Genomic DNA, 24,717 nt, shown 5'->3' with positions numbered 1-24,717 from the left:
TTTATTCCTCTCGTCCTTTCACTGCCAGCCCCTCCGTGCTGGATTGTTCCTGCATTTTCTCTGCTTCAGCTGTTTACTGGGTCACCCTGGTGCAGACACGCACACACAGAGTGAGCCGAGGCTGTCGCGGTGCCACCGGCGGTGCCATCGAGCCGGCTGGCACAGCGTGCCCGGGCCAGGCTGGGATAAGGGCATGCAGAGGCCCCCGGGCATCCTCTCTGTATGGGATTTTGAGGAGGGGGTCCCTAAAGGTCTGGGATTGTCAGCTTTGCCCAGTTTGGTCATGCTGGGTTTGGTGGAGGGAGTGCTGGTTGACGTAAGGCAGAGTAAACACATGGGTGGACACGTTTATTCACTGGGGTTTATTCGCTGTGGTTTATTTCACTGGGGTTTATTTCACTGGGGTTTATTTCGGTTCAGCTTATCTAAACTAAGGATGTGTCTGAGCTAGGTTGAAATTAACCTTGTTCAAATGGAAACAGAGGGGAAAGGTGCTGTTTCTGTCAGCCAGAGCAAGGCTTTGGCTTTTGGACAGCCCCCAGTGTGTGCACCTTCAGAATTCCAGGGAGATTTTGGCTTTGCTGTCTTTTCCCCTCTGCAAGCTGCAGCAGGAGAGTTATTGTGCAGACATTTATATTTACAGTTTAACCAGGCTGCTGGGGAGTGCTGTGGGGTGAAACTCTCTGGGAATGTCAGTGTGGGATCTGGCAGTTGGGATCTTTGCCCTTCCTGCACGTCCCACCTTGTGTGTGCCCAGGTGAGCACTTCATTCATGCAGGATATGGATGTGCCAGGGCAAGGGGCAGGTTTGACAAAAGGAGCTGATTTTATTGCAGATGATGCTTCTTAAGACAAATTTTTTGGCTGTTGGGGCTGGTGCATGGGCTGAGAGCTGGAGAGTGTTCAAGGTTTTGCATCTCTGGGAATGTAAAGACTTTTGTGAAGATGGAGTCACTTGCAGGTGCTGATGCATGAAAAGGACAAGCATTGCCCTGGAGCTGCCACGAGGAACAAATCTGTGTGTCCTGGTGAACATGTGTGACGCCAGAATTGACATTTTAGCTGTGACTATTCCAATCAGTTTCAAGGAACATCATCTCTGAGTGCCAACCTCATCTCCATCCCTTCCCCAACACTCCTGGCAGCTGTTGCTGCCCCAGAAATAACACATTTGGTGCACCAGGGCCCTGCTCCAGAGGTGGAATTGATGGAGTAGCATTAGGTCAGGTAGGCTGGAACTTTTCATGCCACCCCTCATGTTTAAATTCACTTTTGAACAAGGCACTGGGGAGCTGTCATGTTGCACGTGACTTCCAGGTGCTACTGTACACCCAGAAAAACATCAATCAGTTTTTGAACTTGTTTCAGTTATGTTTTCATCGCAGATTTTTCTGTTCCACCTCAGTAAAACCCAAACCCTTTTTGTTCTGAGCCGAAATGACTCGGGACGAACCGCTCAATCTTTATTTAACCTCGCAGAGCAGTACCTGCATTAATTTTTTATGCACCGTTTTTCACCAGCCGCATCGTTCTGGTTTCACTTCCAGTAATGCCCCGGGGGTGTGGGCGAGTCGGGTGGCTCTGTGAGCAGGGCTGTGTCCCTCTGCTCCCAGCCTGCCCCTGCAGAGGCCTTGGCTCAGGACAGGGATGCTCCAGGGCCATTATCAGCACGGGGCTCAGGGCTGTGGAGCAAGAGCCAGATCTGCTGTGTTGGCGGGATCTTTTTTTTTTTCCATCAGCTTAGAGAGGAAGCAAAACCTGCTGCACTCAGTTTTCTCCGAATAGGCTGCAAGGGGAGCCCATCCCAGCACGTCCCCTGGGAGGGAACACACGGGGTGGTGTTTCCACATGGGGAGCAAAATGGGTGGTGGCTTCCTGGGTGTAGGAAACTCAGGGTTTGCAGTTCACCAGTCATCCCTGTTGTGGCTGGAGTTTGTTTTTCCCTGGGGAGTCCCCCTGTCAGCCTGAGCCCCCAGCACCTGCATTTCCCCACCTCAGGGGTCTGATTGAAGGCTGGGGATGGAGTGGCCATGCAGAGCCTTTGATTTCCAAACCACAAAAAGAGTGGGAAAAGTCTCTCCATGTGGGAAGGCTCTTGGTTTTCCCTAAAAGCAAACCAGGAGCAAACGGGGGAGGAATCCTGCTTATCTGCTTTGTCTCCTTCCTAGACCGAGGCTGAGCTCCTAATCCTTGCTCCAGCCACTGACTCACTGCGTGTGAGTCACAAGATGCCTCTGCAACACAGCTGCCAGCTTTCCTTCCCTTCTCCCTGGGCTGCCAGGGTGGACAAGGCTGCCTTTGGTTCCCTTTGGGTCACAGACACAGGGGCAGAGCTGCTGTTGGTCTCTGGACCCACAGAGCCCAAAGAAAGAGGTGTAAGATTCCCTACAAGAGGCAGATACGGGGTGATGTGACCCCTCTTTCTCTTTTTCTCTGCCCCATCGTGGTGCTGGGAGATGCTCTGGCTCCAGGGCTGTTCCCCTAGGGCACAGCTTTCTGTGCTGAAACATCTGGAGCAGAGTGTCAGGAAAACCCAGCATCTGCTGGGGAGAGAACAGGCCCTCAGCTGTTGCCACTGGCCTGGTGTCCTGGCAAAACCACCCCTTTTTCATGGTGGGTTTGAGTTCAGCTTCTGGCCCTCTTTCTGTTCTTTTCCTGTTTCCCCTTTTGTTGCTGTGTTTTTATGGGCTGCTGGAACCGGTCCTGGTTTGAGGCAGCTCGGAGCAGGCAGGCAGGAAGGCAGAGAGTGCTGGAAACCCAAAGGAATTGTCTTTCTGCTGAACATCGCTGCATGGGGAGCAGGGGCTGGGTACACCCAGCTGTGGCAGGGGGAAAGGAGACAGTGGGAGATGAACTTGCCCACCCCAGTGCCACCATGGCCATGGCTGGGAATGAACAGTTCAGCACCCATGGCTGGGATGATGTTTTGGAGCAAAAGTGCTGCTGCCCTCAGTGGGGCTGCTGCTCCAAAGGACATGCTGTGAGTCAGCAGCGTGGGCACCTTTCCTTCCCCTAAAGCAGGGGATGTTTGTCAGCTTCCTCAGCACTCGGGGTAGTCCTTGGAGCCTTCCTGAGCACAGCCAGGGCAAGGAAACTGTGAGTGCCAGGAGTGGATGATCCCTCGAGGCAGAGCTGTGGGGGAAGAGCCACCTCAGGGCTTTTTGCCTGGAAGTCCCCATGAGGGGAAGAGTGTTGTGCTGTGTGTGCTTATTTTGGACGTGTAGGACAGAGGGTGCTTCTGCTTTTGTGGTCTTTATCTTCGGTTCACAGAACTGAGCTTGTTTTCCTTTCACTACCCGGGGCTGACTTTTTTCCTATTTCCTTTTACATAATGTCATACACTCAGCTTTGCATAAGAGGTCCCAGAGTCGCTGCTGTTGCTTGCAGGGGTTCAGGTTTTGCTCCTGGGGGTGAAATGAAAGCGAGCTGGGGGTTGGTGTTGGACGTGGACCGTGCTGGAGCTGGTTTCCTCTGTTTCTGGAAAGGCCCATTTCCCGTTGCTAGTGGGAAGGGATTATTCTGAGAAAGGGCTGGGGATTGTAAAGAACAAACCCCCACTTGCTGCTTCTGGCTTTACCACCTTTCATTGGGTTCTTTTGAGCTTGTGCAAGAGCTTCAATGGGAAACCCCTGGTGACGTCTCTGGGGCTCAGCTCTGCCTTTTCTTGTCTCTGTTAATTCCCAACAGGCACACATTCCTGGCTTCCCAGGGGCTGGGTTAGTGTCTGCTCCTCTCTTGTGGCTGGTAGCAGCAGCCCCTTTGAATTCAGCAGAGATACTCTCGGTGCTGCTCTGTACCTGTCTGTAGAACAGGAATTTTGTGTAACTCAACAGAAAAGGGAGCAGAGTAACACAAATATCTTGATTGTTAAACCAGCTGTGGCCCAGAGAGCATCAGCAAAAGCACTTTAGGCAGCTGTGCCTCCTCCACGTGTGCTGAAATTAATACCTTTTTCCACTAACAGTTCATTATTTTTGTGCCTTTGGAGGCCAGTGCACTAACCTGGGGCACGTGGGAGCAGAGCTCTTAAGACCTGGTAATTGTTGGGTAATTGTCTGTGTGTAAGTGTGGGGATGCAGCCGCGCTCACACTTAATCCTGCACTTTGCTCCTGTCCAACTAAAACCACCTTTGTGACTGAGCTCAAACACTTTCCAAAACGCAGAGCCCGAGCCAATGTTTTGCTTTGCTGTTTGGTTTTTGCATTTTCCCCTCCTTTCATCTGTCGGGAAGAGCCCAAGGCAGAGTCCCTGCTGCTGCTGCTGCTCTCTGCCTGCTCTCAGGGTCCCTCACACCCTTCCTCCAGGCTCACAAACCTTGGCTGCATCTCTTGGAGCTCCTTATTAATCCTCTGTGTGAAGACGTGGGGTTTGACACCACGCCGAGTACAAGAACATTGAGCGGAGAGCAGAAGAGTTTATTGCACGGAGCAGGAATTCCTCCCTGGTGTAGTCACAAAGGCTTTGAACCATCAGTGGGAGCTCCAGGGCTGGCTGCAGTTGGAAGAGGCAGTCCCCAGGCCCAGGGCAGCCATCTGGTGCAGGCTCCCGTTTCATATTTCAGGGGATGAACTCCTGCAGAGTTCACTCACTGCTGCTTCTGCAAGAGCCTCTGCTCTGCGCAACTGGGGAGAGTTAAACGTGTGGCTTTTCCTTGTGCCCCTTGTGCTCCAGCCTTTCTGGTGTGTGCAGAGAACCAGGATTTCACCAAACCAAACCTTCATTTTCTCTGTGTACTCCATTTCTTGGTGCCCATCTTGAAATGTGCTGGATCTCACTTTCTGGGCTGCCAGGTCCCACCTGTATGAATTTGGTGGAAGGTGCAGATGCCATAGCCATCAAATCTTGTTGCAGATGTTTAAAGCACTGCCTGGGCCTGTTGGATTCATCCCTTGTGCCAACAGAAGGGGCTGTTCACCTGTGTCTCACCCTCAGGCTGAGGTGGAGGAGGGTTTGTGTGCTGGCTGAGCCTGACTCATGTTCCCTTCTTCCGAACTAAGGGGCAGAAAATTCCAGCAGATGTGCAGGGCAGGCACTGGGGAGCAGGGGCTGTTGCAATATTCAGTGATTGCTGCCTCCAAGGCCCTGTCTGCTCTGCATCTTTTGAAATAGTGTCATTTCCAATCATCTAAGCAAAGGGAAGCACTCATCTGACTCTTTAGAGACCATTTTGAAGGCATTCAGCTTTGGTTGCTGGTGTGAATGGAGGATTCTGCACAGTGGCCAGCACAAATATAAGGCACGGGTCAAGGTTTTGAGTCTGTCCCTGCCCTGCTCCCAGCTCACCTGCAAGGGGAGAAACGTGTGCTTGGTGCAGGTGTTGGGATGAGGCTCCTCTGGCTCCATCCTGCCTCTGCTTTTTTGCTTTGGGTTGGTTTTTAACCAGCGTGCGCGGAATGCACGATCAGCATCTCGCAGGAGCAGCCGCGGGGAAGAGGAAGCTCACACGGAATATAAATAGCCAAATTTTAGAATGTCCCAGTGTAGCAGCTCTCCTGGCTCTTGGCAGGAGCCTGCAGACCGCTGGGAAGCCGTGGCCTTCGTGTGTGGTTTGCAAAGGGGGAACTTGGGGGGATATCGCACAAGTCAGCAAGGCAAAAAATGAATGAATCTGGCAGTCTTGGATATGGGAAGGAAATGAAATTTGCTTTTCTGCACATCGGAGTGGGGTGTATCCCCTGCACGTGACACGAAATGCAGAGTGAAAACCCTGCGCAGTTGTGGCAATAATTTCCACTGTAGTTGCACAGCGGTTGCCAATGATTCATGGGTTGATCCTGAGATGGTTTTTTCCTCCCATATGATTTAATTTATGAATTTAATTGCATGTTAGCAAGCATCTGATTTTTCTCAATATTTTCGTCTGGGGTTTACAACTGCCCGGCCAAATCTCTTTTCTGAGTTAGGCTGTACAGGGCTCTGGTCCTGCTGGACCCAGAGCTTAAGTGGGAGGTACACAGGGGCAGGGCTGACATGCAGGTTGGGTGATAAAGGCTGGGAAAGAGCCCAGGAAAAATTGGGAAGCATTTCCATGGCTTTTTTTTTGTTTGTTTTGTTGATTTTTGTTTGTTTTGTTTTTGTTGGGAACAGCATCTAAAGGTGGAAGAAAGACAGCTTGGCCAACTTGGTCAGGTGCTGTCAGTGCAGATGTTTGATCCAGAGTGGACACAAAGCTTTAGCTGTGCCAAGGTTGTGCCAGTCCCCAGGGCAGTGTACTTGAGCACAAATTTGTGCCATAATTTATCCCAGAGAACAAGAGAGGGACAGACACAGGTGCCAGGAAGGATGTTTGGTGTCTGCTGCCTCATGTGGGTGCTCTCTGGGTTGCTCTGGAAGCCAGTGGACCCTGGGAAAGGCCCCTGGTGCTCACAGCAGAACCTCACAGCTCCTTGAACTTCAGCAAACCAACCCTCTCCATAGTCTGGCACGAAGTGAGAAAAGCAGGTTCAGCAGAAAGTGAAAAAGTCAGAACCCTGCCCAGGGGGATTCTCTGCCCTCATTCATTACAGCCGTGAGTGAGAGGCTTTTTCAAGCTTCCCCTCAGTCTCTGGGCTGGCTGTGCTTCCCTGCCTTGACTCCTTGTGAGGAGCAGCCCTGGCCTGAGCAGGGTGTCAGAGCAGAGCAGTGGGCACTGCTGTGGTGGGGCTGATAAAGGAGGAGTGTTTGGGTGTGCGTGGCATCCATCAGCTCAGGATCCTGTGGTCGTGTTCTACTCCTGTTTCCTGAGGTGTGCAGCCCCTTCTGAGCCTGGTGTGGCTGTCCCTGTGTTCACAGGGCAATTTGGGGAGGAGTTTTTGCAGGGAGCAGCATCACTTCTGGGGCTCCATCCTAAATCCTTTCATGGCAGTTCTTCCTCAGCGTGTTGTTGTGAATGCTCAGGGCTGGCTCTGGCAGGAGAGGTTTGTCCCCACAGCCCTGTGTCCCAGTGATGCTCACCTCCCCCTCTAACCAGCTTACAGCTTTCAGGCATTTTCTCCTTCTGCTGAGCTCTGGGTTTTGGTGTGTGTTCATCCATGTCCTGCCATTTGGTGAGGGGGATGAGGGCGGGGGAGATCCCTGCAGTGTTTAAAAGGATCTGGATAAATCTCCTTAAGGGAGGCACTGACTCAGCAGAGCGTGGTTAGGGAGGAGGAGGAGGAGGGAACCAAATTGTCCTTGTGGGGCTGGAGCTGCTGCTGAGCCCGTGCTGGTGTGTGGTGCTGGGGAAGGTGTGTGCCTGGGGACCTGCCCTGAGAAGCATCACCCCTTTCCTCAACAAATTGTTGGTGCTCTCCATTCTCCAGAGCAGAAATGGGAGCTCATAGCTGGGTGCCTGAACCCTGTGTCCAAACCGGTCCTGGCTGTGCCTGATCCCACCCTGGTGCAGATCTCTGGGATTTCCCCCCAGCTTTGAGCTTTGGGTTTCTGCCTTGTGCCATGGGCAGCTTGGTTTGACAGTGATTACTTTTATTATTATTATTTTCATTATTTTGTTATTTTTATTATTATTTATTAGGGAAGTGCACCAGGGTGCTTGGTTCAGATCACTGAGACTCTGCTCAGACCAGGAGCCAATGTCACCTCACAGGAGAGGGGAGCAGCCAGGGCAGGGCACTGGGCTGTGCTGTCACTGTCCCCTTCCCTGCCTTGTGAGGGGTCCCACCTTGCACTGGCTTTGCTGAAGGGCTGAGACATGGAGCCAGGGGATGTGGGACAGACCAAGAGCAGCTTTCCCAAAGTCCTGGCTCCACTGTGGGCAGGCTCAGCCAGCCAGACACCCTGGTGTCGCCTGGTTTGCATTTCTGAGCAGGTGAGGGAGACTCCCTGCCAGCCAGCTGCTGCCTTTGGCTTGCTGGGATCCCTCACAGGAGCCACAAAAGCGTCTCTGCCACGCTTTGCTCCCCTTATCTCATGGTGTATCTTGTTTTTCCGTGCAGAGCTCCACACAGGAGATTGGAGAAGAGCTGGAGGATGGTGTGATCTACAGCATATCCCTCCGGAAAGTGCAGCTCCACCACACGGCCAACAAAGGGCAGCGCTGGCTGGGGGTAAGCTGGGGGCTCCTCCTGCCTCAGGGCAGGATCCAGATGTTTCCCTGCCACGGGAATCATGTGTTGATTTGGGAGCAGGGAGTGGGAGCACCTGTTGCCCTCTGCTGCATGGGAAGGGGGTACAGGTGAAACAATCTGCACAGCCCCGTTTTGAAAAATAGGGCAACTCTGATTTGTACCTGGATTTTGGCAACTCTAAGGCCTTTCCTGAGGTTTCCCAAGTGCTCATGTCCTCTCAGCTGGGTTGCTGGTGTTTGATATCTGAGGAGACTCAGCCGTCCTTTCCCAGGAAAGGAAAATCCCTGTGGGGATCCCAGACTACACCTGACTTTGTGAAGCTGCAGGAAACACTTTGCAAGGAAGATCCCTGTGGGGATCCCAGCCTAGACCCGGCCTTGTGAAGCTGCTGGGAACGCTTTGCACTTGATGGTGTCTGTGTTCACCCAGCCCACTGACTTCTGCTCCTGTCCTGGCAGTTTGAGAACGAGTCAGCCTTAAACCTCTACGAGACGTGCAAGGTGAGGACGATCAAAGCCGGGACCTTGGAGAAGCTGGTGGAGTACCTGGTCTCAGCCTTCAAGGGCAATGACTCCACCTATGTCACCATCTTCCTGTGCACCTACCGGGCCTTCGCCACCACCAAGCAAGTGCTGGACCTGCTGCTGAACAGGTGAGCCCCAAAAACACAGCTGGGGGTGGCCAGGAAAGCTCCAGCATCTTCTGCCGCGATGCCTTGGGGGTTTGGTGGCTTCCCCCAGCTCCATCAGCGTGAGGGTTTTGGGACAGGGCAGGGAGGACAGAACTTTCTGGAAAGCTGGAGCTCTTCCAGTGAGATGGCCAGCGCTGGCTGCTTCCCTTCCTGTAATGGGGAGGTTGTGGCAGAGGGAGGGGAGCAGGACACTGCAGAGCAGGTTCATCCTGACCCCGTGGCAGAGCTGGGGGTGATGTGGAGGGAGAAGAAGGCAGGGTGCTCACTGCCTCCCCTCTGCCCCACCAGGTATGGCAAACTCCACGTGCAGGCGAACGGGGACCACGCCAGGCACACTGTGGATGAGAGGATGGAGCTGAAGAAGTAAGTCTGCCTGTGCTGTGGTGGCAGCTCTTTGGGGGGGGATCTGTCATCCCAGCGCTGCCCTGGGCTTGTGGGCGTGCACACAGGTTTCTCCTGGCACCTGATTCCCTTTGCCTGTGTTCTCCCCCTTCCTGCAGCACCATCTCCTCCATCCTGGGGGCCTGGCTGGACCAGTACTCGGAGGATTTCCGCAAGCCCCCCGACTTTGCCTGCCTGAAGCAGCTCATCTCCTACGTGCGCCACAACATCCCCGGCTCCGACCTGGAGCGCCGAGCCCGCATCCTGCTGGCCCAGTTCCAGCAGCAGGAGCAGAGCGAGGCCGAGGCAGAAGGTGGGGTGCTCCCCTGGCTTGCAGGGCTCATTTGGGGCTGCTGGTGGAGGGAATGCTGCTGGTTGGCATTGAGGCTCTCTAAAACTTGAGCCACGTGGATGAACGCCTGTGAATTCTACATGGGATTTCACTGGGAAGCCAATCCAGCTGCAGGAGGAGTGGGATTTCTAAGTGGATTAGTTAATCTGCCTTTAATCCTCTGTAGACATTTGCACCCAGGTTTAAAATGACTATCCTTTTATCTGAGCCTTATTGCTGGAGGTGCACAGCTAGATGGGATGAAGATCTAGGGAGGTGGGGTGTAGGTGTCTGTAGGGGGTTGGTGTGGGTTGGTGTGGGCACTGCAGTGCTCAGCCTCACCCTTGTCTCCTGCAGCTGTGGACCACAGCAGCTGCACCTTCCAGCTGGTAGAAGAGAACGGGGTCAGTGATGGGAAGCCAGATTTCCTCTCCTTCTCCCCAGAGATGGTGGCAGAACAGTTCACACTGATGGATGCTGTGAGTAGTCACCCACCAGCTGGGTCAGTGGTGCTCTGGGCACTGTCCTGGCTCTTCTCCTGGCCTGTTCTCTCCTCAAAGAACACCAAGAAACCCTTCTCCATCCCTTCATCCTCCAGGAGCTGTTCAAGAAAGTGGTGCCTTACCACTGCCTGGGCTGCATCTGGTCCCAGAGGGACAAGAAGGGCAAAGAGCACCTGGCCCCCACCATCCGTGCCACGGTCTCCCAGTTCAACAGCGTGGCCAACTGTGTCATTGCCACTTGTCTCGGGGACAGGTCCCTGAAGCCACAGCAGAGGGCCAAGGTGGTGGAGCGGTGGATCGAAGTGGCTCGGGTAGGACAGCTCCCCTCCCACCTCCACCCCAGGGATGAGCTTTTTCCTCTGCTGGAATGCCAGCAGATCCTCCAGCTTTTTTTTAACCCCAATCCTGTTATCTCTTTGTCTGCCCTCAGGAGTGCCGCATCCTGAAAAACTTCTCCTCCCTCCGAGCCATCCTCTCTGCCCTGCAGTGCAACGCCGTGCACCGGCTCAAGAAAACCTGGGATGAGGTCCTGAGGTAAGGAGCTCCTGCAGGGCTGCTTTCAAGGGGAATAATGTGCTGTGGCACTTGGATGTGTCTATGGGATCACCTCAGCTCCAGCACTGCCTCTTGGAGTGTGCCCAAAACCCAGGGGCCAGTGTAAGGTGTCAGGGATTTCAGGAGGGTGAGGAAATAAAAGCACCTCACCCTTCTGTGTGAAACACCTTGGAATAGCTCCCAAACAGCAAGGCCCAGCTGGAGCTGAGCACAACTTGGGGTCATTGGGGTGAGCAGAAGAGAGCCCAAGGAGGAAACCCCACCATGGCAGCATTGCTGACTTTTCCCCTTGTCCCCCTGTGCAGGGAGAGCTTCCGCACATTCCACGAGCTCTCCGAGATCTTCTCCGACGAGAACAACCACTCGCTGAGCCGGGAGCTTCTCATCAAGGTAGGGGCAAGGAGAACCCTCATTGCCCTGTTCCTGGCAGGCAGCTCAGCTTTCCATGGCATGCTAGCCACAGGCATGAAGCCCTGGCAGAGCTGCTGGAGTCACAGTTATGGGTGCAGGCAGGGTGTGCTGACTCTGGGGAGCAGGCAGGGGTTTCAGACCAAGGCTGTAATTTCTGTTTCTCCGCCCAAAACTTACTGCTTGGAGCTGGCAAATCAATTCAGGGAACAGATAAGCACTGGGATGGGATCCAGAGCACCAGGTGACAGCTTGTCCCCAGAGGCAGCTGCGTGTTAACAGTCCAGTGCAAAGTCCTCTTGATTCTAGGTGGGGTGGTGGAGTTGGTGAAAGGCTGCAGCAAAAATGTCCTTATTCCATGTGGAACTTCTCCACAAATCCCAGCCTAGCTCTGGTTTAGGGACTGAGAAGAAACAAAATGCAGAAGGTAACAACACATCCCATTGGGGAGGCATTTGTACAGAAATGAAAGCAGCAGTTCCTGTCCACCAAGGTTCTCCTCTCTGTGAGCCATGAAAAAGCTTTGATTCCCTCCTCTTTCCTACAATTGAAGTCATATAAATGAAAATGGGTGTGAATTTTAGCTAACAGGTATTAGTGCCATTTCCCACCTGTGCTGATCCCAACTCTCCCCACCATCCAGGAGGGCACATCCAAGTTTGCCACCTTGGAGATCAACCCAAAGAGGGCTCAGAAGCGGCAGCAGCAGCAGCGAGAGATGGTGAGTGTGGCAGGGCTGTCCCTGTGCCCCTTCCCAGCAGCTGCCCAGGCTGATCCCAGCTCTGCTGACCCCTCTGTCCCTTCTGTCCCCACAGGGTGTGATGCAGGGCACCATTCCCTACCTTGGCACCTTCCTGACAGACCTGGTGATGCTGGACACGGCCATGAAGGATTTCCTGGATGTATGTACCTCCTGCCTGTCCTCCCCATCCCCCCAGAGCCTGGGCTGATAAAAGGAAGGCTGTGTCCTGTGTCCCACAGGACATCCTGTATCCCACACTGCACATCCTGTATCCCACATCCCATATCCAACACTGCCCATCCACCTCTCTCCCAAGGAAATGGGCTACTGTTTCTCAGCAGGGTTACTCACGTTGCAGTGGCAGCAATATAGAGACAGAGGAGGGAGCAATATTCTTCTGCCTGCTCCATCCTGACCTTCATCTCTTTCTTTTCCAGGGTGGGCTGATCAACTTTGAGAAGAGAAGGAAGGTGAGAGCTTTGCCCTGGCAGCTGCACAGCAGGGCTGGCCTGCTGCAATCCCAGGCTGTGCCAGTCACTTTGGGCTTGATCCCTCTCCTTTTTTCCTTTGTGTCCTTCACTTTTGTGGGAGGGCATTCTGGTCTCATGGCTTCCCTTTGCTGCAGGAGTTCGAAGTGATTGCACAGATCAAGCTGCTCCAGTCAGCCTGCAACAATTACAGCTTCACACAGGAGGACCAGTTTGTGGAGTGGTTCCACAGCCTGGAGAGGCTCAGTGAGGCCGAGAGGTGAGTGAGAGGGAGGTCCCACCACTCGTTTCCTCTGACAGCAGCAGCTGCCCCCTGCTCCCCTCTCTGCTCTGCCTCCCTCACACTTGGTGGCAGCACAGGGAGCTCAAACCCTCCTCTCTCCCCTCCCAGCTATGGGCTGTCGTGTGAGATTGAGCCGCTGTCAGAGTCAGCCAGCAACACGCTGAAGGCCAAGAAGAACACGGGCATCATCAAGAGATGGAGCGAGTGAGTCCCTGGTGGGAGGTGGGGCCAGCGTGGGGCATCTCTGGCTGGACATTGCAGGGGACCAGGCAGGCATGGCCACTGTCCTGCCAGCCAAATGCAGCCTCACCTGCTCCCTTCTCACCTGCCCCACCTCTCTCCTGGCAGCCGGCAGCCACCAAGCACGGAGCCCTGTGCCAGCGGCAGCTCCCACTCGAAATCCTTCGACCAGCTCAAGTGTGGGCAGTACCTGTGCAGTGGGGACGCCACTGACTCAGTGAGTGTCACCTCTGCCGGCTCCAGCAGCTCTGACGTGGAGGAGATCAACATCAGCTTCATCCCAGAGTCCCCTGACTGCCAGGAGAAGAAGGTACGTGGCAGCTTGCAGGGTCCAAGGGTCCCAGGGCCACTGTGGCCATGCTGTGGGGACTGTCCCACCTCTGCCTGGCGCTGGGGCTGGGGGAGCAGGCGGGGGGCCCGGGGGCTGCTCCGGCAGCACGGCAAGGCTCTGGTGCCTCCGGTGGCTGTAGCTGTGTCGGTCCCCCGTTGTCACAGGTCAGTGAGATCCCTCTGGCCTCCCTCCCCCAGCGCTGGTACGCCCCGTCTGTGGCCGATGGAGAAGCTAAACCCACTGTGTCCTCCGCATCCCCTCTCCTCCCTGCCCTCCAGTTCTGGGAATCCACCTCCCTCTCTTCCCTGGACACGTCAGGCATCGGCTCAGGCTCCAGCAGTGCCTCCTCCTCCTCCGTCTCCTCCACGCCGGTGACGGCCTCCCGCACTCACAAGCGCTCGGTCTCCGGCATCTCCAGCTACTCCTCACTCTCGCTGCCCCTCTACAACCAGCAGGTCGACGACTGTTGCATCATCCGAGTCAGCCTGGCTGTGGACAACGGCAACATGTACAAGAGCATCCTGGTTAGTGACATCCCCAGGGAGGGGTGGGTGGCTTGTGCTGGTTGGATGCGGGCATGGCACGTTTTGGAGGAGGCTTTAGCAGTGTTCTGAGCTCACAGCACTCTGTGCTCGCAGGTGACGAGCCAGGACAAGACCCCCGTGGTTATTCGCAAGGCCATGGCCAAACACAACCTGGATGGGGACCGGCCTGAAGACTATGAGCTTGTCCAGATCATCTCGGAGGAGAGAGGTGTGTGTGTGTGCTGGGCTGTGGGGGCTTTCCTGGGCCAGCACCAGGCTGGAGCTGGGATGAGAGGTGACAGCAAGAGGCATCCAGCACCTGGGGACAAACCTTAGCCCTGCTCTGGTCCCTTTTCAAGGAAAGGGCACCTGACTGACCCTCATCCTTGTTCACTTCCAGAGCTGAAGATCCCCGACAATGCCAACGTCTTCTACGCCATGAACTCCGCTGCCAACTATGACTTTGTGCTCAAGAAGCGGGGCTTCTCCAAGGGGGTGAAGATCAAGCACGGCTCCAGCTCCACCCTGCCCAGGATGAAGCAGAAAGGCCTGAAGATCGCCAAGGGCATCTTCTAGCCTCAGCCCCACTGCCACCCATCACCGACAGGGCCTTGGGGGCAGCTGCTCCGGGCTTGGCTGTGGCCACTCCTTGTGCCACCCTGCAGGGCAGAGGAGTGACCCTCACCCACGGGCGATGGCCGTGCACCTCCTTCCGCACCCAGAGCTGAGAGTTGGGCAACTGGTGTCAACCTCTGCCTCTCTCTGCACAAGCCCCCGTTCCAATCAGGTCTTTTTTTCTACACAGGAAGGCAGCAATGGGGGGGGGGATTTGTCTATCTTTTTGTTTTGTTTCGTTTTTTTTAACCTTCCACGGTGCGACACTCGGCCAGCCCAGAGCTGGAGCCCGCCTCTGCCGTAGGTGCCTTGTGTCTAAGCGAGCCGAGGAGCAGTGACTTGCAGAGGGGCTGTGACAAAGCAGAGCAGGAGCTACCACCATCACCCTGGAAGGGGCTGCCAAGCCTCCTTCCCAGCCTTCCCAGTGTTACCTCCACGTCTGTCCTCCCTGGGATCACTGGCGTTGCCACCACCGCACAGCTCTGCCTGTCCTTGTCCTTCCCTTGGAGAAGCCACGGATGCCCTGGGCTGGGAGTGAGCTGGAAGGATGCAGCCCTGCACCAGTGCTGAGCCCCGTGGAGGAGCCTGTGGCCGTGCCACGATGGAGTGGGTGCCTCGTGCTCTCCCCAGCTGGAAGCCTGCGTGGTCTCGCTCTTCTCTGGATCCAGCACATCCTCCAGCTGGACTGGGCCAGTTCAAACTTGCACCAAAGATCAAATGCCAGTGTCTCTTCTGCCAAGGGGAGCTTCAGGCCGTGCCCCCCGGCGCTGCCAGCCTGAGGAGGAGGAGAGCAAAGTTCTGTGTGGAACTGTGTAAATAGAGACTTTGGGTCTGTGTGGGCACAGAGGGGCCAGAGAGCTCAAGGTGCTCCAGGTGCCCCAGCTGCCACTGCCGGACCCACAGAAAGTGCCACTCACCTTGGGCTTTAACCGGACTTTTTCAAACACTGACCATGGGAGAAACAGCAATGAGACTTTTTTTTTGTATAAAACAAAAAAGTTTACTGATTTTTTTTTTTTCAGTATTTATTGGTTGTAAATAGAAGAGGTAAACTTGTACATTTTACTAATCCAGCCTTCCCCTGCCCTGCAGCCCAGTCCCTGTCCTGTGCCCCCCCTGGTATTTAAGGCTGCTGGGAGGGACGCTGGCAGCAGCAGCAGCATTGCTGCGCTGTGCTCATGGGGTGCAGACCCTGCCAGCCCCCCCTCCCAAATTCTCTACCACTAATTGCTCGAGCAGGGGCAGAGATGCCTGTTTTAACCATTGTAGGAAACACTAACCAAAGGGGGACCTTTTGTTGCTCCTGCCTCCATCTCTGTTTTTTAAGCTCGTCATTCCAGCAGATCTTTTCAGTTTCCCACCCGTCAGCGTTCCCAGGTGGTTGTGGTGCCTTCCCCTGCTCCAGGACAGGGAGCACCCTCCAGGGGCTGGGGCTGGTGAGGAAGAGGCTGCTTGGGTGTGAGCGTGGCTGGCACGGAGCTCCTCCCGCCCCGCGGCCCCTCGGGCAGCGCTGCCCATGGTGCACATGATGGGAGCTCCTGGCTCCCTGACGCACGGGCAGCCTCCTGCCTCCCCCCTGCCCAAAGCCCCTTCCCCTGGGCACCAGCACCACCCCTCTGCTCCGTGCCTGCCCACCCTGGCACTGTCCCCTCCCCTCCCAGAGGGGGGACTGGCTGTACCCTGTGTATTTTGTACCACTTCAATGAAGGAGCACACTGCCCGGTGTGACTTGTACACAGCAATGTAATTAGTCTTTGCAATAAAATACTGATGCTCAAACGTCTCTGCCCCAAGGCAGGGCTTGTCCTGTTCTCCTTCCCCAAAATGCCAGCACCTTCCTGGGGAAAGAGGGATGGGCCTGACTGTGGGGGAGTTCATACTTTATGTTCACTCTGGGGGTTGAACTTTATTTTGACAAATTGGTGTTTTGGCTGAGGGACCAGGGCTCAATTTTGAAATGAGCCTCATTCCTTTGAACCTGTGTTTTGAAACTGTTGCACTTCCAATTACAATTTGTTGGGTTTTACCACTTTTGTTACAAGTAACAGCCTTGAAAGCAACTGTAACAGGGCCTCCTCAGTGGAGGAGAAGAGGAGGTCTTAACTTGTTTTTTAAAAGAGCTTGGCTTTCAGGTGTGCTCAGAACACACTGGGGGATGCACAAGAACTAGAAAATACCAGTAGCTCTTTAATTTTTTGGGGCTTTCTTTTGGTGGGAACAATGCAGCTGGCAGTGGCCAACTTCTGTGCACCCGAAGCTCTGCCCCTCTGCCTTCAGTGCTTGTTACTTGCTAGCTGGGGAAGTCAAAACAGACCTGAGAAGTGCATCAGGTAATGAGGTCAACAAACACTGCACCCAGGAAGGGAATTATTCACTGCTAGAAAGTGTCTTTTCTTGCTGGCTTTATTTCCAAGATGACCAGCAAGGCTCAGTGCTGAAGGCATGGCTCAGTATTTTCACTCCCTCTGGACAAGCAGAAGGGCAGAACCTGCCTTAGGGACTCCAGGAGAACTGATTGTTTCTTCTCCCAGCATCTCCTCAGGCACCTTTTCTATTTTCCACATGGCCACCAACCTGGAGAGAGTGCACTCCCACACATGGAGAGATGTGGGAATGCAGCTTCTCCCATGTTCAGGTGTGTTACCAGCTGGTTTGGATTCTGGGCTCGTTCTTGGGAGTTTCTTGAGCATGCTGGAGGGTTTCTCAGCCAGCAATTCTGGAAATGCAGCAGTGGCTCCCAAACACCCAGAATGTTGCCCACCAGCAGTCAGTGCAGAGAACATCATCAGCTTAGCACAAGCTCTGCTTTCCCTAAACCCTTGGCTCTCAAGGAGCAAGAGCAGACAGTTCTGTCCACAGCAGCCACACTGCTCACTGAGTTCACACATAGTCCAGAATTTCTGTCTCCATTTCATTTTCACTCCCATCAGAAGGCTTGAAGTCCTCTTCCTCCTCCTCTTCATCATCCTCATCCTCTCCAGACTCATATGCCAGCTGCTCTTTGCCATCTTCACTGCTTGTTGTATTTGAGAAAAGAGCTTAAATTGGGAAGAAAGAAAGACACTGTGATGCTTCTCTCAGGGCAGCCTGGGGGCATTTGCAATTGAGCTCACAGCAGCCTCAGGGGCACAGCTAATATTGCTCATCTTAACAGATCAAGCCCAGAGCAATCCAACTCCACAGTCCAGGAAGGAGAGCAGAACAGCAGCAGAGCTGCAGTGCTGTACCTCCTCTCCTGCCTCATTCTGACCCAATTCACTGGGATATTATTGCGTTGGCCCAGCATCATCAAGAAATAATTTTCTCACTTCTTGGTCAATCAATAATATCAATAAAAAGTAAAATGCTACCAACGAAATGAAGATTTTGATTATCACTGTGCAAAAGACATTTAAAAGCTGAAGGGCTTTTGATACTGGGAAGATGAAATATAAAACCTTAACTCCCAGCCACCTCACATTCCCACTGCAGGCCAGCAGCCTCAGCTCCCACACTGGAATGAGCTACATCCCAAAGAACACACAGAGGATGCAGAGACACCTCTGCCTGTGCCAGCTACAACATCCTCATGTTCAAAGCATCCTTACCAGGTCTGGTGGATCTGATGATCTGCTTTATCATCAGGGACATGCTGTCCCTGAGGTCATCACTGGTCTTGGCAAGGCACCACCCGTCCCGCTCCGTGCACTCCGACTCGGTGCCGTCATTCCGATGGATGATCTTCTGCAGGCTGAAGAGAGAAAGGGAAAGAAACCTTAATCTTCTGCACTCAGGTGTGAGTTTCAAATGAGACACACTGCTTCACTTCCATTTCCCTTCACTGAGCTGGAATAGCACAGTTGGTTATCCAGGTTAATTGTCAGATGGGAAAGGAAGTTCATGCGTGAAAATACTTTTCTGTTTTTATTGAGCAACTGAACACCTCTGATGTTCCTGCTCAGGGGGAGAGGGGTGAATGGACAGGGTATAAACAACAGGCTCTGAAATCTGTCTGACTCAGCTGTCAGGGTGCAGTACCTTTCCACATTTAAGTCACAGAGCTGGTAGAACATCTGGCGGTAAGGGGGTAAGGCTCCTTCCCGGAAAATGTAGACAGATTCCTAAAAGAAGGAAAAAAGGAAAGTATTCATGTGCATGTTATGCTGCAATGAAAGTACTTCCAATGGGCTGATTGAAGAACATTGTACTTCCAAGAGAAACAAGTTTTAAGGCAAAAGATAAAAGCTGAATGAGGAATGCCCCAAAATGTCCCTGCAGCCACAGTCACACCAGCACTGCTGGGCAGAGAACACTTCACCTCTCCAGCCTGCAGCTCTGTCTGCAGCCTGTCACTGCCCAGCAGTGCATCATGGGCTTCATTCTAGCAAAAAAAGGAATGGTAAGACTCATTTATTTATTTATTTATTCCACCCTGTTGGATTTTGCAGCATGACCTCATAAAGACATGGTGATTTTTTTGCACTTCGCTGCCCATGAAGTTCCAGTTTTATCAACTTAAGCAAAATACTCCTCACATCTAAGATGAGCAGCAATCCCACCTTGCAGCACGTAACAAAATACACTCAGGTGGTGTTCCATAGTGCCATATCCAACTGGGAGCTTCCCAGGTAAACCTGAGCACATTAAATCACTCACAGCTGATCCCCTGATGACTGATAAGCCAGGAATCATCTCCATTTCACTGAGATAATTCAAGATTTTGGCATAGAAAGTCATGCTTACCTTCAGCTTATACCTGCTGGAGGGGGGCTTTTTTGCCCCAGATGTACCAGCTGAACCCAGCCCCTGTTTCAGGTCGTGGACACTGACTGTGTGACTTCCTGAAAGGAAAACAAAGAGTCCTAATGAGGGACATCTTTCATATTGGACTGTCACCTCTCTCTGTTGATTCAACAAAACCAGACCAACCAGCAACAGAGCATGTGCTTTGCTCATTCTTTAGAGATGTTACTGGACAGCCCCAGGAAAAGTGCTGACTTGTGCAGCTTTTTCCAGAACCCATTTGTTCACAATTTTAACCTTTTCTTCTCTCTTTTGACACAGCAAAGAGAACTCCCCTATTCTCTGCACCTCAGTGAATTCTGAATTCCCAGTGTGGCTTGCAGAACTCCCTCCTGCCTGCTAACAGACATTCTGGCTCAGCCAGACTCCCACAACACTTCCCAGCAGATTTTTCTCTGGCTTAACAGCAGCAATATTATAACCAAAACACAAGCTCCAGTTTTGGCTCAGCTAGAACACAGGAACTCAGCTTCACCACCTGTGTCTGGGATGGGCAAACAGAGAAGCAGAAGAGCCAAGCAGCCCTTCTGGCCCATACCTTGTTTCTTGACAGTGATGGGCAGGCTGTAGTTGTACGTGCTCCGTTTTGCTTTCACAGGCATGTCAGTAGCAGCATAACCTAGAGGTGAAAACCAAAATCCAGTCATGAACTGAGGGCAAGCACTCTGCAGAATATCCCCAGCTCAGGAACACAAGGACTGGACTGGTGTGGGAAGGGCAGGCTGGTCTTAGCAGGGTGGGGAGAATAGATCAACAAAACCCTTTAACTTGGAAATGTGATCTGCTATCAATGAGTGGAACCCAGCTCTGTCATGGACTTATTAGATGGCATCAAAAACTCCTTTTCCTCAACTTGTCCTTTGTGAAATCAAAACAGGGAACCCCACATCCAAGGTCTGAGACCAGCATCCTGCAGGAAATGCTGAGGTCCTTGAGGAAAAGCTGCTATGTGAGCACCAGAATTCCTGCTTGGTGCCTCCCCTGAGTGAGGAGGATGCTCTGCTACACCCACTTGGGCTTGGAACATATGGAGGAGGAAAGGCAGAGTTTAGAATGTGCCAAATGAGGAAAGAGCTATTGCTCTTTTCTATGAAAGAAAGTATTACAGGAATTTTAAAAAGAACTACAGTAAGTAAGGAGCTCAAAAGGTGACAAGTTCATCAAAGCAGAAATATGGCAAAAGAGTTTGAAAAACACATAAAAAGAAAAATACTACCAGGATTAACCAGAAAGCAGAGAGAGCAGCTCTGTGGGTTGGGCCCTTTTACCATATTTCATTCCACAGCGAATTCGGAAGTCCAGCACTTGATAAATCTTTGCTTCAGGGTGTTTCCTGGGGTCATACCCAAACCTAACCCACAAGCTTCTCCAAGGACCTGTTAACTGCACAAACACATGAGGGAACATGGTTACAAAAAAGCACCACAGTGTTGCAACTTCCTTCAGTAGCAAGGTCCTTGGAAAGTTCTAATATTTTCCCTCATTGCCCAAAGATATTTGTTTCACCAGCTCTTTGCTCACTTGCCATGCTAATATTTATACACTGAAATATATTTATACACTTGGCAATCAAAGCACAAATATTTGTGTGCTTTTACAAACCAACCTGCAAGGTCACAGCCAAGTGCTTGTGTGGAAAAACTGCTACCACTGCCAGGTGAACAGTGACTTGGAGTGAGCAAAGTTTTTCTGATTTTCCAAAGTTCCCAGTAATGACTGTTTTGTTGTCATTACTGAGCTCCTGAGAATCTCTTGTTGGTATTTCTCCAGTGAGTCCAACTCAGAGTAGACAAACAATTGTAATTCCTTTCAAATGTCTCATTGAGAGAATTGTTTGGGGGGGATGGGGGTCCTGACCTGCAGAGGTGATTAAAACCTGTAGAGCAAACAACCACTGAATCCTTCTTGGCTTCAACTTTGGCTCTAAAGCATTTCCTTCCCCCCGTCTCTTGACATTAAATTAAGCTCAGGTCCTTAGTGGCAGGACCTCAGAAGTGGTAAAGGACCAGGAAGAGCAGGGTGATGCTCACAGAAGTACCACTCACCATGTAATAGGCCAAATAAGGCAGCAGCACCTTCAGCTTGTCTGGATGGACACTGATGTTGGCTTTGACTGCATTGCGAGACCACACGGGACGCACCTCAAAGAGCTGCAAGGACACACAGACAGGCACACATCAGTGGGAAGGGTTCCCAAAGAGCTGAAGGACACACAGACAGGCACACATCAGTGGGAAGGGTTCCCAAAGAGCTGAAGGACACACAGACAGGCACACATCAGTGGGAAGGGGTTCCCAAAGAGCTGCAAGGACACACAGACAGGCACACATCAGTGGGAAGGGTTCCCAAAGAGCTGAAGGACACACAGACAGGCACACATCAGTGGGAAGGGTTCCCAAAGAGCTGAAGGACACACAGACAGGCACACATCAGTGGGAAGGGTTCCCAAAGAGCTGAAGGACACACAGACAGGCACACATCAGTGGGAAGGGGTTCCCAAAGAGCTGCAAGGACACACAGACAGGCACACATCAGTGGGAAGGGTTCCCAAAGAGCTGAAGGACACACAGACAGGCACACATCAATGGGAAGGGTTCCCAAAGAGCTGCAAGGACACACAGACAGGCACACATCAGTGGGAAGGTGTTCCCAAAGAGCTGCAAGGACACACAGACAGGCACACATCAGTGGGAAGGGTTCCCAAAGAGCTGAAGGACACACAGACAGGCACACATCAATGGGAAGGGTTCCCAAAGAGCTGCAAGGACACACAGACAGGCACACATCAGTGGGTAGGGTTCCCAAAGAGCTGAAGGACACACAGACAGGCACACATCAATGGGAAGGGTTCCCAAAGAGCCGAAGGACACACAGACAGGCACACATCAGTGGGAAGGGTTCCCAAAGGCAGAGCAGCTTTCCAAGTGCACTCAGGTCCATATCAGAGCCTTTGGCCCTCAACAGGAGCTGTTGGATGGTGATATGAGAACTTGTAGGGCTTAATGAGAGTTAAGCTACAGATTCAAGTCTTGACTTGCAGAACTGAAATGGACACAGCAGTGTCAGCAGCATCTACTCACACTTGTGTCAATCACTCACAATCACCAAGAATTTCTAGGGAGAAAAATCTACTTTTTCCTCCCCAGGACAGTGCTGAGACCAGGAATAAGGCACACACCTTTCTCAGCTCTTCCTCCACCTTTTTATCCACAGGATTGGTGCACACTTTCTTCCAGTTCTGTACAGCAGCATCCAGGGGCTTAGTTGGGATTTCCTCATCATCAAAGTTGACAAAGATGGCGTTGTGTGGGCGCCGGGCCCTGCTGAGGCCAATCAGGTTCTCCCCAGACACCTGGGGATTGTTGTAGCCCTCCCTAGGGAACAGGGAAAACAAAAGGGACTCAGCTGGCTGAGCAATGGGTTGGGTTAACTTTGGCTCAACTTCCCTTGATCACACACACTGGTACTATAAAAGATTCTCATGGCACCACTGAAGAAAGAAAATTTAAATTTAAATCAATTCCAAAACTTCTAAACTACATCAATTTGCACACTGACAGAGGAGCTCTGCCCTGGCTGGCAGGAAACCCTCCAGCACTCAGGAATGATCTGTATGAAATCTGTGTTGGAAAGGCTTCACCCTCTGCATTTGCTCTCCTGGAGCTACTGCAGCTGCTCACTGGGACAGGGGCAAAGCAAGAGGGAACTGCAGGCACCCACTCAATCTGGAAACTCCTTTCCCTTTAAAAAGAACCAGTGAAGGCCAACAGTGAGAAAATGAAAGATGTTTCTTGTGGGAGATCTGCCAGATTGTTCTTCTGGCAAAGCCACTGGAGGCCAGGAGAGCACAGAACACATGGCATCAATTCTTGGAAGCCCTGTCCTTGGCTCCAGCCCTCTGGAAGCAGGCAGGAGCTGTGTGAGGTGAGCTGGGAGAGGCATCATCATCTTCACCTCATGCCCAGCTCCCCTCAGCTGGCAAATCCTCAAGTGGAATTTTGCTGAGGTTGCCACTGCCAGGCACCTTCTGGTGGTTTTTTGCCTCTGTTGTGCCAAATCAGCACAAGGCAGCAAATTAAAAGGGTGAAACACATGAAAGATGCATCATGAGAAAAGGCACTGACCTGTGCTGTATATCTGGGCGATAAAAATAGTCCACAGGAGTGTCCAGGCGTGAGAAAATGGGTGGTGGGATGTAAAGAGGTAAATCTTTATTGAAAAACTCTTCCTTCTCTGGTTTGAGCATCAGGACTTTGTCATACATGGAGGTTTGCTTGCCATCAGGGCCAGAGTGCACTGCCAGGTACTGGAAGTCAGACATTCCTGTAAGAAACAAAAGATAAAACACTGTGAAGTTTGTTGTGAATCCAACAATAACTCTCACACTCAACTTTCAGGAGCAGGAATCTGACAAGTTTATGCAAAGGTTTATCCAGCAAGGAGGTTTGATTTTCCTTCCAGCCCTCAACTGCTTAGGGGGGAAACACTTCCCTTTCCCAGCAAACACACTCATCTCTAAGCCACATCACAAGGGTTACCTTGAAATTTGTAAACAGTGGTGACAATCCCAAGAATCTCCATCTCAAACTGCACTTCTGGCTGGATTTGCTCCTCGGGGTCCAACTGCTGCTTCTTCCTGCTCCTCCTGGTGACCCTGAGCAGCATGGTGGAGGTGGGGAAGCGGTTGGCACACACGGGGTGGCAGTAGGGGTCCTTGGGGCGGAAATACAGCTCCAGCCTTTTGGCAGGGTCGGCGTAGATCTGTCAGCAAGGGGGGCACAGCCCCTGTCAGCATGTCACCCCCACAGCCCCGTGCTCCTGTGCCAGCCCCCAGCCCCACAGGCTGCTGTGGGCACCAGCTGTGCCCCTCACACAGCCCCAGGGGAATCATCCCTGCCCCACATCGCAGGGGTGTGCAGCCATTCACATCCTGGATACCAAGAAAAATAAATTAAAAATATAATATCCTGGATATGAGGAAGGAATTCTTCCCTATAAGGCTGGGGAGGCCCTGGCACAGGCTGCCCAGAGAAGCTGTGGCTGCTTCATCCCCAGAAGGACAGGTTGGAGCAAGCTGGTCTAGTGGAAGGTGTCCCTGCCCACAGCAAGAGGGTGGAATTGAATGAACTTTATGGAACCTTTCAAACCCTTCTATGACTCCATGATTTCACTGCACACCGCCTGAATGCCTGCTCGGGGACAGCAGGGAAGCGGCATCACCCCCAAACCACCCACGGGCCCCGGGTGGGGACACGCTGGGCTGGAACGGCTCACACAGAGGATCCCACATGGAGGCTCTCCCCAGCCCCATCCCCAGCCCCAGCCCCGGTCCCGGCCCCCTCCCGCCCCATCCCCTTGCCCAGAGCCGGTCTCACCGCCCCTCACTCTCAGCCCAGCGAGCCCCCACACTCCCCGACCCCCCTCACCCGCGACACCCCCTGCTCTCCTCCCAGCGTCCGCAGCATGGCCCCGACGTCCCGGACGAGCCCCGGGTACTCCACGCAGACCAGGCGCGGCTTGCGGGGCAGCTCCAGCACGGCCGAGCCCCGCGGGCCCCGCTGCCGCGCCGCCGCCATCGCTGCGCGCCGCTCCCTCCCGGCGCCGCCCCGCGCACCGCGGCACGAAGGTTCCGCCGCACCGCGGTTCCGGCTGGGCCGGGCTGGGCCTGAGGGGAGGGCGAGGCCTGAGGGCGGTCTGAGCTCGTCCTGTCCTGCTGGGGCTCCTCAGCCCGGCTTGTGGCCGTAAACAAACACTGAATCACCTCCCCCGTGGGTTGTTTTGTCCCTGTGCTGCCTGG

General features: G+C 53.1%; 2 protein-coding genes across 6 annotated transcripts in view; one reads left to right on the top strand and one right to left on the bottom strand.

The window, feature by feature from the left end:
* Positions 1-15,917, top strand: part of RALGDS (ral guanine nucleotide dissociation stimulator) — a 55,865-nt gene extending 39,948 nt beyond the window's left edge. For 3 of the 5 annotated variants that reach the window (XM_063174893.1, XM_063174891.1, XM_063174889.1), the window contains exons 2-18: positions 7,915-8,025; positions 8,505-8,698; positions 9,026-9,100; positions 9,238-9,431; positions 9,807-9,928; positions 10,048-10,263; positions 10,383-10,486; positions 10,813-10,897; positions 11,559-11,636; positions 11,731-11,817; positions 12,095-12,127; positions 12,283-12,404; positions 12,537-12,632; positions 12,777-12,978; positions 13,164-13,523; positions 13,638-13,752; positions 13,924-15,917. In XM_063174893.1, the coding sequence (XP_063030963.1) occupies positions 7,915-8,025; positions 8,505-8,698; positions 9,026-9,100; positions 9,238-9,431; positions 9,807-9,928; positions 10,048-10,263; positions 10,383-10,486; positions 10,813-10,897; positions 11,559-11,636; positions 11,731-11,817; positions 12,095-12,127; positions 12,283-12,404; positions 12,537-12,632; positions 12,777-12,978; positions 13,164-13,523; positions 13,638-13,752; positions 13,924-14,099 (2,370 nt within the window). In that variant the 3' untranslated portion in view covers positions 14,100-15,917. The remainder of the gene's footprint in view (positions 1-7,914; positions 8,026-8,504; positions 8,699-9,025; positions 9,101-9,237; positions 9,432-9,806; positions 9,929-10,047; positions 10,264-10,382; positions 10,487-10,812; positions 10,898-11,558; positions 11,637-11,730; positions 11,818-12,094; positions 12,128-12,282; positions 12,405-12,536; positions 12,633-12,776; positions 12,979-13,163; positions 13,524-13,637; positions 13,753-13,923) is intronic. The other 2 variants (XM_063174894.1, XM_063174892.1) reach the window with 2 other exon arrangements.
* GTF3C5 (general transcription factor IIIC subunit 5) lies at positions 15,864-24,496 on the bottom strand. The gene is made up of 11 exons (XM_063174895.1): positions 24,347-24,496; positions 23,459-23,681; positions 23,045-23,243; positions 22,099-22,294; positions 20,966-21,070; positions 20,189-20,303; positions 19,459-19,539; positions 18,861-18,958; positions 18,156-18,238; positions 17,726-17,868; positions 15,864-17,176 (listed from the first exon to the last, which is right to left on the bottom strand). Exons 1-11 carry the CDS (start codon positions 24,494-24,496, stop codon positions 17,019-17,021), a joined length of 1,551 nt encoding a protein of 516 aa, XP_063030965.1. The 3' UTR covers positions 15,864-17,018.
* Between the last annotated feature and the right edge of the window lie 221 nt (positions 24,497-24,717).

Source organism: Melospiza melodia, chromosome 22 (genome assembly GCF_035770615.1).
Source record: "Melospiza melodia melodia isolate bMelMel2 chromosome 22, bMelMel2.pri, whole genome shotgun sequence".
NCBI lineage: Eukaryota > Metazoa > Chordata > Aves > Passeriformes > Passerellidae > Melospiza > Melospiza melodia.
The sequence above is the reverse complement of the archived record's forward strand: the minus strand, read 5'-3'. Positions and strand labels throughout refer to the sequence as shown.

Excerpts from the sequence above, each read along its gene's own strand:
- GTF3C5 (XM_063174895.1), bottom strand. The coding sequence starts at position 24,496 with ATGGCGGCGGCGCGGCAGCGGGGCCCGCGGGGCTCGGCCGTGCTGGAG. Across the intron at positions 23,682-24,346 it reads GAGAGCAGGGGGTGTCGCGG|ATCTACGCCGACCCTGCCAA; the intron begins GTGAGGGGGGTC and ends CCTTGCTGACAG. Across the intron at positions 19,540-20,188 it reads TCGCTGTGGAATGAAATATG|GTTATGCTGCTACTGACATG; the intron begins GTAAAAGGGCCC and ends TTTCACCTCTAG.